Source organism: Sabethes cyaneus, chromosome 3 (assembly GCF_943734655.1).
Source record: "Sabethes cyaneus chromosome 3, idSabCyanKW18_F2, whole genome shotgun sequence".
In the NCBI taxonomy this organism is placed as follows: Eukaryota; Metazoa; Arthropoda; class Insecta; order Diptera; family Culicidae; genus Sabethes; species Sabethes cyaneus.
Window position 1 is genome coordinate 97,031,085 of NC_071355.1, and position 16,457 is coordinate 97,047,541.

General features: G+C 40.9%; 1 protein-coding gene across 1 annotated transcript in view; it reads left to right on the plus strand.

Moving 5' to 3' along the window:
* LOC128739903 (protein eva-1 homolog C) overlaps positions 1–10,675 on the plus strand; it is a 200,749-nt gene extending 190,074 nt beyond the window's left edge. The window contains exons 8-10 of the mRNA XM_053835405.1: positions 4,381–4,628; positions 4,814–5,000; positions 10,473–10,675. Of these exons, the coding sequence (XP_053691380.1) occupies positions 4,381–4,628; positions 4,814–5,000; positions 10,473–10,675 (638 nt within the window). The remainder of the gene's footprint in view (positions 1–4,380; positions 4,629–4,813; positions 5,001–10,472) is intronic.
* Positions 10,676–16,457: the final 5,782 nt, after the last annotated feature.

Consider the following 16,457-nt stretch of genomic DNA (forward strand, 5'->3'; position numbering starts at 1 on the left):
TCGGCAGCTACTCAAGCACAATCACCGTACAAATTCTGTTTTCGGACGAAAAAATGTTCCTGCTGCAGGATAATCGGATCGGATCTTTCTGATATTCTTCTCAGGAAGCTGGCAAGACTAATCAAACCCACGATAGTGACCGCAGTGTTGTGTGAGGATCACGCGCACGCGGTTGAAACGCAAGGGACTTCAACTAGGCAATGGTACATCCTGCTTCCAGTTTAACATTGCGCTAGAAAGTGTTATGTAACTTGTCTGAATGAAACGTTCAATTCAAAGCCTTGGGTATAACGGCCTTTGACACTTGACTCGGCTTTATTGACAAACTTCGCTGCCAGTTATTAGACTACAGAAAAATTACAAGGCTGGTGAAGGGCTAGTACCGATTGGCCGAAAGATAAATGGTCGAATTACAAATAGCCAAAATCCTAATGGCCGAATCACGAAAGGCCGAACCTCTATTTGTCCGACTCACTAAAGGCTGAACATCTCAACCTGACCAGGCGAATTTTCTCGAAATACCTGAATTGGAAATTGAATTGGAAAGCAGTTAACAAATAACATCATTTGAACGAAAGCGCAACTGCGTAAGCAATATCTTTGTTGCTTATTTTGTGAGCATTTTGATATTTTTAATAGATCGTAGGTCACCGGCCGCGAGTGTTCGCCGATGACCCGCCTTGAAAGCGCCGGTCACTGTGGTGGGACAGCCTCCCCGCAGAAACCGTTTCTAATTAGGTGCATGCATTTTCCTAGGTTTATTGACTAGTAGGGATTATCCCTTATTTGATATCCAACGGTTGTGTACCTTGAAGGCCGCGAATGTGTTCGGCTGAATTTGATATTTGGCCATTCGTGTTCCAGCCAATTGTAATTCGGCCATTTGTGATTCGGCCATTAGATCTATTATGCCATTTATTATATCAGCCATTTGTGTAGGTAATTAGGCCCTGGTGAATCCTGCGAACGACTAGCTTGTTAGACCAGCATCGTACTTCGAAGTTATTGAAGCGGCTTTACAACGATCTTCAATAAGTCGATTTGTCTACATCGCTGACGACTTTGACATTGCCGGAAGAACATTCCAGGCGATTGCTGCGCAGTATACCAAGCTGACATGTGAAGTAGAGAATGAAAGAATGATAGTGAATATGTTTAAACACAAGTATTGGGCTGCTACTGAATGGCCGAAACACAAATGGCCGAGTCATGAATGGCCGAAATCCACATGGCCGAATTTCAACAACAGTCACAAAAGGCCGAATCACGAATGGCCGAATCACGCATTTTTTCGAAATGCCTAAATAACTATTAAATAGAAAACATGAATTGGCAAGCAGCTAACAAATAACTTTAATCAAACAAAAACACAATAAGCAACACAACTATTTACTATAGAGTATATTCTTTCTTCTCCTAAATGCAAATGATTTACTATTATTATAAGGTGCAAGATTTATTTACACTCAAGTACTTTTTTTACACGGTTTGTTTTTTCGAATATTGAGAACGGGGCTATTTAGAGACCATTCATTTATTTCTCAATACGTTTTTGAGAGGCCCGACATTCGACACGTATTTTTTAAATGGTCCCTAAATTGCACCGTTCTTGAGTAATCGAAAAAAACAAACCGTGTAAAAAAAGACTCGAGTGTACCGTGTCAGTGGCAAATGTTTCCTAGATGATTCAGGGTGAGACGGCCGCAGGCCGCGAGTAACCGCCGGTGACCCTCCGTCGGAAGCACCGGCCACTATGGGGGGGCAACCCCCTGCAGTAACCACTTCTATTTAGGGGCATGCATTTTCCTAGGTTTACTGATGAGTAGGGATTATCCCTTAGTTAAATCCGAACGTTCGGTAGCGAGTAAGGACAGCATGAACTCAACGTTTGTGCAGGTTGAAGGCCGTGAATATTTTCGGCCAAATATGACGTTCGGCCATCCGTGTTTCGGCGTTTTGTGATTAGGCCATTAGATATATTATGCCATTTGTTATTTCGGCCACTTATGTTTAGGTGATTCGTGATTCGGCCATTTGTGTTTCGGTCATTCGTAAGTAATCCCAAGTATCTGTTGGCAGGATGAACCAAACACGCTCGCAGCAGTTCGCATTGGTAATAGAATCGTAATCGACGGAGGCAAGTTCGAGGTGGTAAACGGATTTGTATACCTCGAGTCGTTGGTGACGTCAGCCTCCACAAGGTCTGGTAAGCTTCACCATCGTCCAAAACGGTAATAGGGCCGGTAGTCCTCTACGGGCACGAGACGGGGACAATGCTTGATGAAGACTTAAAAGCACTGGCCGTTTTCGACCATCGTGTGCCTAAATCCATCTTTGGCGGGATATATGAGAACGGTATAGAGAAGAGGGATGAACCATGAGCAGGCGCAACGTTATCCAATAATGCTATTGAAGGTGTGATTCGGCGAGCGGGCATCGAAACAAGAGGAAAGATCTTCAACAAGAGTAGCCAACTCCTAGCCTTCGCAGACGACTTCGACATCATTACTAGAAACCATGGGAAGGCGGAGGTAATCTATGCCAGACTACAAACGGAAGCTAGGAGGATAGGGTTACAAATCAATGCGTCGAAAACCAAATAAAAGGTGGGAGGATGCGCCAAGAAAAGCAACGTTTGCTTCCTATGGAGAGTGACTATTGACGGCGATGAACTGGAAGTGGTTGATGAGTTCGTATATTTGGGATCTCTGGTCAGCGTCGACAATAATATGAGTAAGGAGAACCAACGACGCATTCAAGCTAGAAATCAAGACTACTTTTCTCTCCGCAAGACGTTTCGATCGCCCTACTAGCACGGTTGTTTCAAAGTTGTTGTGCTGACTAAAATATAACTAATTTCAGTCGTAAGTGGACTATAGTGGGCAAAACGCTAATCAGACCGGTAGTCCTCTACGGACTTGAGACAGTAACTTTTCTAATGGAAGACATACATATGTGCACGACCCAAGTAGCTCACTCTAGGTCCATTTAGTTGAAGCAACCGAATTACGACTGAAATTAGTCATAATTCGGTTTCCACAACTACTTGGTAACAACCGTGCTGGTAGGGTTACCGTATTTGAATGATGGGTGTTGCGGACTACTTTTGGTGGAGTACAAACGGAAAGCGGAGAGTGGGGGAGGCGTATGAATCACGAGCTACAAGCAGTGTTTGGAGAGATTCCCATCGTTCACCTGGCGAAAGTTGGGAGACGGTGAGCCGGCCACGTTACAAGGATGCCGGACGACTGTGCAGTATTTCACTGTTCTCTTCAAGAACCCCAACGGCACCAGGAATAGAGAGGCCCAACGTGCTGACAACATGATGACTCGAGACCAAGTTAAAGTCGACTTGCGTGTGTCGAGACGCGCAACGAATTTGAGGCGAGTAAACAGACGAGGCTGTCGGCTGAATCATGATGACAACGAGAGGAAAAGAGATGAGAGAGAGAGAGAGAGAGAGAGAGAGAGAGAGAGAGAGAGAGAGAGAGAGAGAGAGAGAGCTGCTATTAAAATCGGGAAAGCCCCCGAAAAAGTTAAATAACCAAAAAAATCCATGACGATTTCACTGAATTTTTCAGTGGTAACAATGAGGTAAACCACAGAGCAGTCATTACGTTAATGTGATGCTACTTTGAAACTTGACACTTTGAACATTATTTTTATATACTACTAGAGGCAGAGTCCTCTTTCTCTTTCTCCTTAATCTCACGATTCCTACAAAAGAAATTTCAAACCCAGAACATTTACTTAACAATCTTCTAGAAAATATTTCATCGAATCAGGGTCACATCGGTTATTCAAATAACGGAGCACTATGCAAGCAGACTCGCTAAGGTAAAAATACTTTGAGCTGCAAGTCACATTCTCTACGATACCTGTTGAAATATTGATGGGTATTCATAGTACATAACAATATTTGCGAAGGCCTCATAAGCCATTAAACTTAAAGGTTTCGATTTCATTCCATTAGTGCGAGCAAAGGCACGTAACAACAAACCACATAAAAATTAAAACTGGATCAAGTGCGAAAGCTCTACTTGTAGACTCACCATGCGTTGGTTGTGCACTATATTTGCAAATGACATTCGCTGGTTGAAAAAAAACAGACGTGCTTGGTGAACTTTGTGGACGACTCACTTTTACTGCTGATGCTGGGGTAAATGGGCAAGATAACATAACCCAATTTGTCGTTCGTTTCTGACGAACATATTATTGTTTTAGTTAGAATACCTTTCAAAGAGCAAAACTACAGCTAGAAAGCATTGCATCTAAAAAAAATGTACAACGAACGAGTGGTGAGTGTATTTCAGCCACGCCCGAATCAAGAAATGAATTGTAATGTAAAATAAAAGGAATTTCTCTTCCTCCATGTTTCAGAGCACCAGGAAAAATTCTACATTTACCTCATAGTGGCTGTAGCCGTCGCAATCCTTCTCTGCTTGTCAATAGTAGTCGGCCGCGTGGCGCTACGGAAGCGCAGAACGGTGAAGGAGAACGATAAATTCCAGACATCAAACACAGGTGAAACGACGCTCCCAAATGGTTTCACAGACGATATATCGGAAATAGATGCGGATATCGATTTGCAAACTCCGCTGCCAGTGCCAAGCGTTTCCCGGAGTGATGTAAGTAATAGCCTTCATGCACATTGATTGTCGAGAGTGGCAGCAGCTTGCCTTCACAATGTCTAGTTCCGTGCAGGATCATGTGCATGCATTGCTTATACCTCCCCTGATACCCACACGGCAATTTCCGCTCCCAGTACAGAACGTCTATCGGATTTCCTGTTTAAAGTAATTTCCATTCACAGAGCTACGGTGCATACACACCCTCGCCAGGACCGTACGGTAATCTGGGACCATCCAATATATCACATACCTCAACCACAATGCTGGTACCACCGTGCTCGATGGGTTCGATGATGAATGCTGCACCGCCAGCTAGTTACCTGAGTGGGCCAATTAATATCATTCCTTCCCAGCTTGGGCAGAGTATAGGTAAGTACGAGTTTCTCATGGGATTCGGTTTTCAATCTCTAACGATAATGCAATCGTAAGAATGTAAAAGTTCATTAGTTAATGTTCCCTAATGTCTGCCACATTTTTCGTTCCTAGCATTTTCCCACTGCTCTGAACTCATAGGAAAATGCTGTTGTCCATAAATACAAAACGTTGAAAGCTTGATGTTTTATTAATTGTCGTATTACCGTATTACAAATAATTGTATTGCTGGTATATTAATGAGGACTATTTGCTGGAAATCGTACGACCCTAAATGTCGACAAACATTTGAAAGGAGCGGATAAGCCAACTGTCAAACAGAACTAGTGAGAGTTCATTTTCCTATGCTGCTCCAGCAAAAAATAACTCTCACTCGTTCTGTTTGACAGTTGGCTTATCCGCCCCTTTCAAATGTTGGTCGACAAATATTGATAAAATATACTCAATTATAATTACGGCTCATTCCACGTGATTGTCAAGTGATTGAGAAAAAGTGTAATCGACCTTCACGGATTTGAACCAAATTTTGTCTGATTGTTCGTTTTCGGTCAGAATGTGAAAATCCAAAATTTGGTGCTGGCTGGACATTCCCTCGATTAATGGGAGCACCTCCATTTTTAAGGAAAATACACGTTTTTGTCAAACCCTCTTATTATCTTTTGCTTATATCGCCGGAAATATTAAGAAAGGCACTATATTCACGTTTTCAAAGAAAATTACCCAAGAAATTCGAAAAAGAAATCATTTTTGAGCACCAGTGCTGCCCAATATATTTTTAACTCGATTTGAAAAGTAAATTTATATTTTTCGCTCAATTAGTACAATTTGAAGTCAAAAATTCCAACTTCATCGTGCTTTGCAGATTTTTTTATATCAGAACCACTCATCGCCCCGGTGTTTTTTCTTTGTCATCGATGTTCTTTCCTTGCCGATCCCAGTGTATAGCGTTTTGAAGCAGGCAACCCCGTATTTTTGATGTAAAACCAACAGCAAAATTATTTTTTCTTGAAGCAGTGATTTGCTATGCAATATAAAAATACTTGGCCATATCGTGGAAGCTTGTATACAGTACATAACGAAGTATTTTTAACAGTGTGCGCCCTTTTCAATTTTGATCTTTCTTTCTTTCTAAACCTAGAGAGACCTAAAGAGTCATCATCTGAAACAAAAAATCTAGCAACAATGCAGCTTCGTATGTCAGTATTGCCACGTGCACAAATTGTTCCGTGATAAGTGTCTGCTTGGAATAAATAACCTTTATAGAATCTAGATATGTAATTCCTTTTCATGATAATTTTACTGCAGTGAATAGTTACGTACTGTGAATAGTTATGCTGCTGTTGTCGATTTATGGCTAGTTCTTTTGAGAATCAGTGATTTAAATTAGAAATTTCGAATTTCACGATGCTACATATAATAGCACACTCGAGGAGCCTTTCTCTGATGCTTTCTTTTCGAATAATTAATAAAAAGCTGTCAAAAATTTAAAAAATATGTCCCAAAAATTTTTAAACTCTTTATTATTACAGGCCCCCTAGTCATTACCCTATTAAAGGCTCTCTAAACGTTTTTTTACAACTCTCCTGTTCGGTTGGACTTTACTTTACTTTTGACAACTGATTCTGTTCGATTGGAATTTTCGGTTTAAGATGGCGATTTTCAGAGTCTCTCTATCTAAACCTAATATTTCCGGATATATGCAAAAGAAAATAAGAGAATTTGACAAAAACGGGTATTTTCCTTAAAATGAAGGTGGGAATGTCCAACCGGCTCCAAAGTTTGGATTTTTACTGTCTAACCGAAAATCAACAATCTGGCAACATTTGGTTCAAATCCGTCAAGGTCGATTACACGGGTCTCGGACTTGAATGACACTTATAAAAGCTGGATGATTCTTCAGGCTGACCAAAAGTATTCCAACAAGAAGACTGGTATCTCTTCCTCCCTCCCATACAAATAACAAGTAACAGGAGCGACAGCGCACCCCTACCAACAAAAGTTGAAGCTTTGTGTACATGTATTGATGGGAAAAGATGTGTGCGAGCGTGGCAATGCATTGCATACGTGTTTGTGTACCTCCAAATTCCAATATTGCAAAACTTTTTGATGGAGTATTTTTACCGGGAAGGAGGCGCTAAGTGTTAGGACGAGAAATAGCCTTGCCAACGGGTGTGTGACGCTAGGCATGCGGACTTTAGGCATAGACGTTAGACAAGTGAAACGACGCCCTGTTGCCAATCTTGAGCGTCTGTGGCCATGTTAAGTGAGGTTTTCATCGGGGATCCCACTGTAAGGTGAACTAGCAGACTGTTTCTTCAACCCGTAAGAGTGTGCAGTTTATATTAGAAACAGCTCACTATAGCGTCTGACCCGGAGTGACTAGTTGCATTAAAATTGTATTTTGTTTTTGTTGCTAAAGCTAAGATGAAATCTCTGTCACGATACTTGGTAGCATTGCTTTAGTGAAGTAACCTACCTAAATACGTCGAACAACCAAAAAATTCGACATCGAGGTAATAGAATAAAGACAAGAAATTAATGTGATACTCAAAACTACGGTTTTCCGTCGGTTTTAGCAGGTAATAATGATTAACACCAACCTGGTCACATCCAGCATGCATCATAAGCTTCACAGTGCAAATATTTGGTCGATTCGATGACGTAGAAGTATAACCAGGCACTTTCCAAGACTTTTTAAAGTTACTATAATGTATCTATTTTTCATCAACAACATCACGATGCGACGAAAAAATCTTTCCTTTTTGTCCCTGGTTCAGATTTTTACAGACCATGAAACGACACTAAACGTTTCTTGGATTTGAAATCATAGGAATCCAAGCTCCGTGTTTCTGAATCATTACCCCCCCCCCCTCCCCCCTCCAAAATCATTCATTTTCAGCAAGATAACTAGATTCGCCGAGAACTACACGCGAATACTGGATAAAGTGCTGGTTTCATCCGAGGACTTAGATACTTCAATTCTTGTAGACGGTTCACCGCGGTACTAAGTAAGAAGCCCCGGAGTATACGAAATGCCAAAGTTGGTTTGATGAGAAATGCCAACACAGGGCTACACACTGAAACCTGACGTGCGAAGGAACAAAGCAGAGAAACTGATCACAAACGAACGGGAGGTGGACATAAGGTAGAAGTAGTTCTTCGACAAACACCTCAATGGCGAAGTTGCAGAAGGAGGCGGAACGGAAGTTAACCTAGAAATGCCCATGGAAGATAGTGATGTCCCAGCACCTAATCTTCAAGAAGGCAAACGTGAGACCGGGGTGCTGAAGACCAGTAAAAACACTGGTAAGAACTACCTACAAGCAGAGCTTTTAAACATGACTATAAAACACTGACAACAGTTGTACACTGGGTTATTTCCAAGATTTGTGAGGAGGAGAAGTTACGAGTGGAATGATTGGAAGGCATTCTTTCTCTTGTCTACAAAAATGGTGATACAGAAAGGATTCGACTGCTGCCATTATCACGGCATAACGCTGGTAAACGCCGCCTGCAAGGTACTCTCCGAGATTTTCTTTGGCCTACCGTCACCAATAGCCCAAGGAATCGTAGTGAATTATCAGGCGGACTTCATGGGGGCTTGCGCCACTATGAACCAAATTTTTAACATTTGATAAATCTTCCAGAAATGCCGGGAATACAACGTACCCACGCATCATATATTTATTGACTTCAAAATAGCATACTCGAATACGGGTTTTCGGATAAACCGCCGCGATTGACCAGAGTTAAATTGAATAGTGTGATGTGTTTCGTGCGCATCTCGGAGACACTCTCGAGTCCTTTCAGGATGCGACGAGGGTTGGGCCAAGGAGACGGATTATAAGGCATGCAAGTCAACATTACTCTTAAAGGGCTGATCCGACGAGCGGATATCAAAGCGAGGCTCGATCCTCCGTGAAACTAACCAAATCCTAGGCCTAGTAGATGACTTTGATATCATAGCCAGAAATTTTGTGTCGGCGGAGGCAATCTACGCCTGACTGAAAGTGAACTCTAAGAAGATTGGGCTAAAAATAAATGCGTCAAAAACCGAATACATGAAAGAAAGAGGCTAAAAGGAGACAAACACACGCCTTCCAGCGACGGTAATTGTTGAAGGCGATGAACTAGAAGTGGTAGAAAAGAGGTTCTTGTATTTGAAGTAGCTTGTAACCGCGGTTAACAACACTAACAAGGAGATCCAGCGAACCTTTCAAGTGGGACACCGGGCCTACTGTGCCTTTCGTAAAACGCTACGGTCAAGAAGCATTCAACGCCGTACGTACGAAGCTGGCAATGTATAAAACCCTCATAAGACCAATAGTTCAAGTTAAGGACTTGAAGCTGTGACGCTGCCCAGGGAGGACCTGCGCGCCCTTGTCATGGTCGAGCGGAAGAGCAACAGGTATTGCTTGAAACGATTCTCATCGTATATCTTGCGAAATTCGGCAGAGTTCGGTGAACCGGACCCAACGTAAAGATGCCGGATGACAGTAGGATGAAAACGGTTTTCTTCAACAACCACTCCGGTCCCAAGGATAGGGCGGTCCAATGTACAAGATAGCTCGACCAGGTCGAAAACGATTTGCAACTTCTCAGATGCCTAGGAAGTAGCGTCGAGTTACCGGGCTGGTACCGAATGACCGAAACACAAATGGCCGAATCACGAATAGCCGAAATCCAAATGGCCGAATTTCAACAACAGTCACAGAAGGCCAAAATGTCATTTGACCGAATCATGAAAGGCCGAATCACGAAAGGCCAAATTTTCTCGGAATACCTAAATAACTGTTCAATAAAAACAAACATGAATAGGCAATCAGTTACAAAATAACTTTAATCAAACAAAAAACAAAAAAACATGTTTCAAGAGCGCCATTGTTTAGCTTCTTTCTTCCCCTAAGTGCAAATGATTTACGTTCATTACCAGGTGCGAGACCTATTAAATGTTTCCTAGATGATTTCGGGCGAGACGGTCGCTGCGGGGAGACCGCCAAAGCTTGCCAAGACAATAATTGCAAACAGAATGTCATAATAATTGCAAAGCAAAATGTCGCTACCACTCGTCGGACAACTTTGAAATCGGCAACAAGTGCTAAAAGGTTTTTCTTTTATCAAACATCACCATTCTGAAAAATCTTTAACATTTTTAAAAGAATAAAAGTTTTTCCGGTGCCAATCTCGTCTCTTTCAAAACAAACATTGCCTAAATAACCATGTTAAACAAAAGCTAAAATCCCCAATTGATGTTTCCCTGTCGGATTATAATTTCATCATGAATATGAATTTTATTGACATGCTATCTGCATGATGGGGAGCTAAAAATGCACTATCTTCATTACTGTCATTAACGCCAAGAACTAACAAGCTTACGGCGCCATTTACCATTCGTTATCATACCATAAATCATTTCTGAACAAAAATTACTACGGTCCAACTAAATCTCTCCTGTCTCCACCATTTCAGGTGGTATTCGCACACCGATGGCAGCGATTAGCACGTTGCCTCGACATCCGCAGCAGCAGCATCAGCCACCGGTTTTTCTGGGAGGAGCCGGTTCGGTGATAGGACACTCCCAGACCCTGCGACGACCGTCCAGTGATCTTGATGGTAACACACCCCGCAGCATCAGCAGGGGTGCGGCGAACACACAGTTCTACTACGGGTGACATCCGGTGTCCGGTCAACAGTCGACTCAGTTCAAACCATCGCAACCCGCCCCACTGCAGCAGCCGCAGTCCATACTGAAGAACAAAGTGCCGACCAGAAGTGAAGCCGAAGATACCATTGTGATGTGTCCACCCAATCGAACATACTGTTTCTAGAATTGTAACATCATCCTGCTGCGAAGACAGACCGCAATGCTGAACTACCAAAGTGATAACGATAAAGATCTGGTGTATTTGTAATTTATTTTTATTTCTTCAAACTGTGAACGGTAATCAGTAGTTTGTCATTGGGTTGACACACCCACGCTGAGAAGTGGAAGTGTAAAAGACAAATAAACCAAAGCTGTCGGCTAACCGGAAGATTCGAAGCAGGACCACGATAAAGAAATTCTTCCGTCAGTGATTGTTGCGCAAGTTGTTTCAATTAAATCAACAGATTACCTTGGAGTGAGTGTTTCTGAGAAAAAAATTGACGGAATTTAAAACCTACTAATTTCGGATTTATCTCTATAACGTGAGCAATAAAAAAAATCGAACACATCATCTGGTAGCTGTATATCTACCACTATACAAGCAAATGAGCATGTTTGAAGGCATGTTATTATTATTGTCGTTTTGCTACTGTTACAATTTGACGATGGAAATCAGGGTACTGTGTGACAGTCAAGGAGATAAAGTATTTTTCACAGCACAAATCTACGAAGTTTGCCAGACCAAATCTGAATACATGTGAGCACCGTTAACTGATCGGTAAATTCTTAGTGGATACGTACGAATTTGAGTGAAAATTAAATATTGAAGATATTAGTATGAAGCAATCTATAGTGTACAGATAGGGAATATGAAGTTTTTTGTAACAAGTTTATCTAAGTATGTCGAAATCGGTGAAACAAAAAATAAATTAGATTAAAGTAATTACATTATGGTTATTACAAAAGAAGGGGGGCCGTAGAAGTTCGGGGATAGCACTTAGGCAATTTGTACAGGTGAATTGATTAGTTTATTTATATTTTTGTTTAGTAGATATTTAAGCAAGTCGTTCATATTTAGCACGGTAAAAGTAACGTATTTTAATAAAAATGGTTTATTAGAATTGTTTGTTTTGTTCACTTCTAAAACAATTCCAGTCCCTTTTCGCAAAGACTGTGCTTGGTATTCGATAAGAGCCAACTTAGCTAAGAGTTCTATGCAATAGTTCATGTAATTTGCACCTTAATTTCCTTATTGGACTAATTTCGATGTTCATAACTGTTCATAAATCTGCATTTCTCCATTCATTACGTGTTCTAAATCATTCGAATTTCAGTTTTCAAACATTCAAGCATAGAAAATAAAATGTATGCCTAGTGCTGTTAATTTATTCTACCTAAAATTATAATCCTATATTAAAGTTCACTATTTGCAAAGTACAAACTTACCACCATGGAAGGTTCGCGTACCTACATTTTTTTGTTTCGATTAAACACCTAAGACACAGACTTGGCCCATCACGCCCAGCAAGTTCGCATACTTTGCATACGCGGTAATGCGCCTGACAGGCAGGCAACATGCATAGCAATCAATCGCGTGCAAGAAATAATGTTTTGGCGCTCCTTGACGTGTTGTTTTTACAATCGCTGCAAGCTTCTCTGCCCTGCAGCTACAGGAGAAAGTAACGTAATGAGGCTGCCAAATGCAGTCTAAGTAGCAGCCTAATTTGCCCACAACTTGCAAATTGCACTAAATTTAACTGAATTTCAGAACACAACTTCAAATGGCAAATTTTAATATTAGTTTGTTTCAATAGAAGTGTAATAAAACTATAATTCTGCAAATAATTTTCACGTCGAAATTACCGGAAAAGTCATGGAATATTTTCCATCTATCCGGAAAGTTATGTGAATATTTCCCGTCCAATTTTTTCCGTACTATTTACGTGAATTACACGTAGTTTGGATTACTATGCGTGCATTTACGTGAAAATCAGATAGATGTTATGATATTTTCCAATAATGTTCAACTGAAAGTCACGTAACTCCCTGTAGAGAAATTTACGTGATTTTTTTCACGTGGAAAGGACGTGTGGATTATTTTGCGTGTAGGGATAATTGGGCCTGTTTTTCGATTCTGCCTTTTTTGCGGGAAGTTATCGGTAGAGATGCCATATTTTCTAAAAAAAATGTCTGGAACTGCTCGAAAACCAAAAAAATCGAGCAGTTTTCCGGCTACTCGAATTTTTCAGTTTAAAAATAATCTGCGAAAATCTGCACACTTTTTTAGGAAGTCTGTGAAAGTTTAAAGAGCTTCGAACAAAAATCTGCACCAAAACAATAAAAGTCATAAAAACTGATATATCTGCAAATTTATAGTGATCTGCAAGACCGTCCACAAAAATCTGGAATTTGCAGACAAATCTGCAAGTCTGGTATCCCTGGATCGGTAAAAACCAGAGTTTTATAAAGGTAAGGGAGGGTATTTTCGACCTGTTTCTGAATTCAGCATATTTTTCTTTTCTTTTGCTTAATAAATATTTTGCCGATATACGACTATCATAGTTATTTAGTAACTATCTTCTCAAACCATTTCCGGTTTTCCGACTGATTTTTATACCTTTATACTATATATTTATATAGTAGAAAGGCAAAACGTACGTAGTCTACTGTTATTTATTAAAAGAACATCAAAACCACCTATTCTTCCGCTAGAACTAGGCCAATGACAAAAAATTAGAAGCAATCGCTGTTTGGTTTAGAATACCCTCCCGTACCCTACGTTTCTGTTTACTTCTGGCAAATTCAGAAAAACAAACTGTTTTGATCGAAATGCTTTTTAATTCATTTTACCTAACGAACGCGAGTGGTACAGTCGCTCCACAATTATAGGTTACTTAACGAATGATCGGACTACAAAATAAATTATTATCCATTTTAAAATAGATTATCAGATAAAATATTCTAAATTATCAAATAAAATATTCTGAACATCATATTTCAAACATATTTTAGGTAGTATTTCATCATTAAATGGCATAAATTAAGAAAAAAAAGTTTGCATCCAGCTAAATTCAAGCACAGTTATGGGTCAAAATTCGCATTGTAACAATAAAGGGTCATTTTGTACGTGTTACTAGTCCAGTATTACTAGAAATAATACCCCTAAAACAATGAAAGCACATACAGTTTGGGAATATTTTAGTTTCTTTCTCTACAGTTCTCATTCCTAATATGATTTCGTGATATGAGAATCGTTATTATGTTCCAAACCAAAAATTCACCATGAAAAAAGCAGCTTGGAAGCCCACTTTTTTGAAATTTTTGCAAAAATGTTATTTTTGATCAAAGTGGTCAATAGACCACTATAATTCGAAACGACTCAATTATGAGTCACTTTTTTTTTCTTCCAATGTCCATAAAACTTATATAAAACATGTGTTTTTCTCTTGGAGAATACAAATTCTACCTTTGCTTTGATACAGAGATGGTTTTTCTGTATAATTCTTTTTAATTTGAATTTACGAGTCTAACAAATTTACTAGCTGCACTTTCAGATGTTTATTATTTCAGCGATAGTTTGATAGTTGCATTATGTAGCAAAATAAAAAAAATAAAACCTATTTTTTTCAGTGTTCAGGGCTTGGACTCAGGACATTGACTTGTTTAGTTTTACGGGATGCATATATCTACTGTTGAAAGAATAATTTTTCAATCAATGAGTAACATTAGTCCGTGATGTTGGGATTAGCTTTGGCTGCCTGAATGACCTACAACCGCAGTTGACGAGAGTTACCGTGTACTTTTCAATCACTCACGCCACAGTACTTTTAGGACAATCCAGCAGTTCCAGCTCTCGATTTGACGCTCATAGATTTTGGAGGCGTACACAATAATATTTCACCTTATGCACGACGAATTTCTCAGAACCATGTTAGGTATATACTGGAAAAGGAATATACTGCACAGAACTATGAACAGAACGAATTTCACTGCACAGTCGTTCGGCATCTTTGCGACGTGGCTGGCCCACCGTAATCTCCCAAGTTTTGCCAGGTGTACGAAGGGAGTCTCTCCAAGTAGTTAGAGATGGGAAAACTATCATTAACTACTGATAGTTATCAGTAAGAAAGAATATCACTAATTATCACTATGGTTTCGCTGTTATTGATATTTACTGATACAGTTACGTCGTCCCGTTAGAAAAATCGGTTAGATTAAACTTATTGGTCGGTAGTTGTGCACAATAGATGAGGATGACACAATATATCGTCGTCATCGTCAGCAGCCTAGAGCCGAGACGGCTCGTACTGTTTCCAGTCGTTCCCTGTTTCTGCCGGTGGGATTGTTCAAGACAGCTGTTTTCGTCGCACTGGCGTCAGGCATCCTTACGACGTGTCTAGCCTACAGTAGCCTATTGCCGGGTGTACGATGGGAATCTCTTCAAACAATGCCTGTAGCTCGTGATTCCTATGTCTGCGCCACTCTCCGCTTTCAGATTGTACTCCGCATAATATCGTCAGCAGTATTTTCCGCTCGAACACGGTAAGGGCGCGTATATGCTCCGTGAGCAGCCTCACGACTTGAAGTCCATAAAGAACCAGTGGCCTAATAAGAGCTTTGTACATTATCAGCTTCATAGGCGGCGTATGCTTCTTGATCGTAGCGATTTACAAAGGGTAAAGCAAGCCCGATTTCCCGCTGTTCAAGCATTCAGCGCCGCTGGATCTCCTTACTAGTGTTGTTAACCGCGCTCACCAGCGGTTCCGAATACGCGAACTTATCGTAGTCAACGGTTACTATTCGTGAGAAGCAAGCGTTTGTTTCCTTTCATGTATTCTTTCTTTCATGTATCTGATCTTCGACGCATTTATTTTTAACTCGATCCTCCTAGACTCCGCTATAAGAGTGGTGCAGATTGCCTCCGCCGTTGCAAGGTTCTCGGCTATGATATCATAGTCATCTTGTCACCTCGTTTGAACCCTTGCCACGTCTCTAAGAGACCCGAGTGTGTCCCCGAGACGCGCACGAAACACATCACTCGATTCAATGTAGCTCTGAACAGTCGCGTCAGTTTATCAGGGAAACCGTGTTCGTGCATTATGTGTCATAGTTGGTCTTGATCGACTGTATCGTATGCTGCTTTGAAATCAAAATGTGATGCGTGGGCACGTTGTACTCGCCTCATTTCTGCCGAGTGGCAAAAATCTGGTCTGCAGTTCCGCGAGCCCCCCTGAAACCGGCTTGGTAAATTTCAAAGTAAACTTGCAATGAATAACGCAGTAATAATATTACAATTACCTTGTTTTTTGCTTTAATGCCGCGATGGGTAAAATTACTGACATTTACTGATAGTTATCAGTAACGTACTGGAAACTACTGATAGCTATCAGTAACGATTTTTAATGATAGTTCCCATCCCTACAAGTAGTGCCTGGAACTCGTGGTTCATACGCCTACGCCACTCTCCGCTATCCGTTTGTATTCCGCCAAAAATAGTCCGCAACACCTTTCGTTCAAATACGGCAAGTGCACGTATGTCTTCCAGGTGTTCGATGAACACCTCAACGGCGATATAGCAGCAGGAGACGCAATGGAAGTTAACCTCGGAATACCTACAAACGACAACAGCGTACCGGCTCCCGATCTCGAAGAGATCCGACGAGAAATCGGTCTGCTGAAGAATAATAGAGCCGCCGGGAAGGACCGACTCCCGGCAGAACTCTTCAAAAATGGCCAAGAACCGCTAGTAACGGCACTTCACTGGCTGATTTCAAGGATTTGGGAAGAACAGAAACTACCGGAGGAGTAGA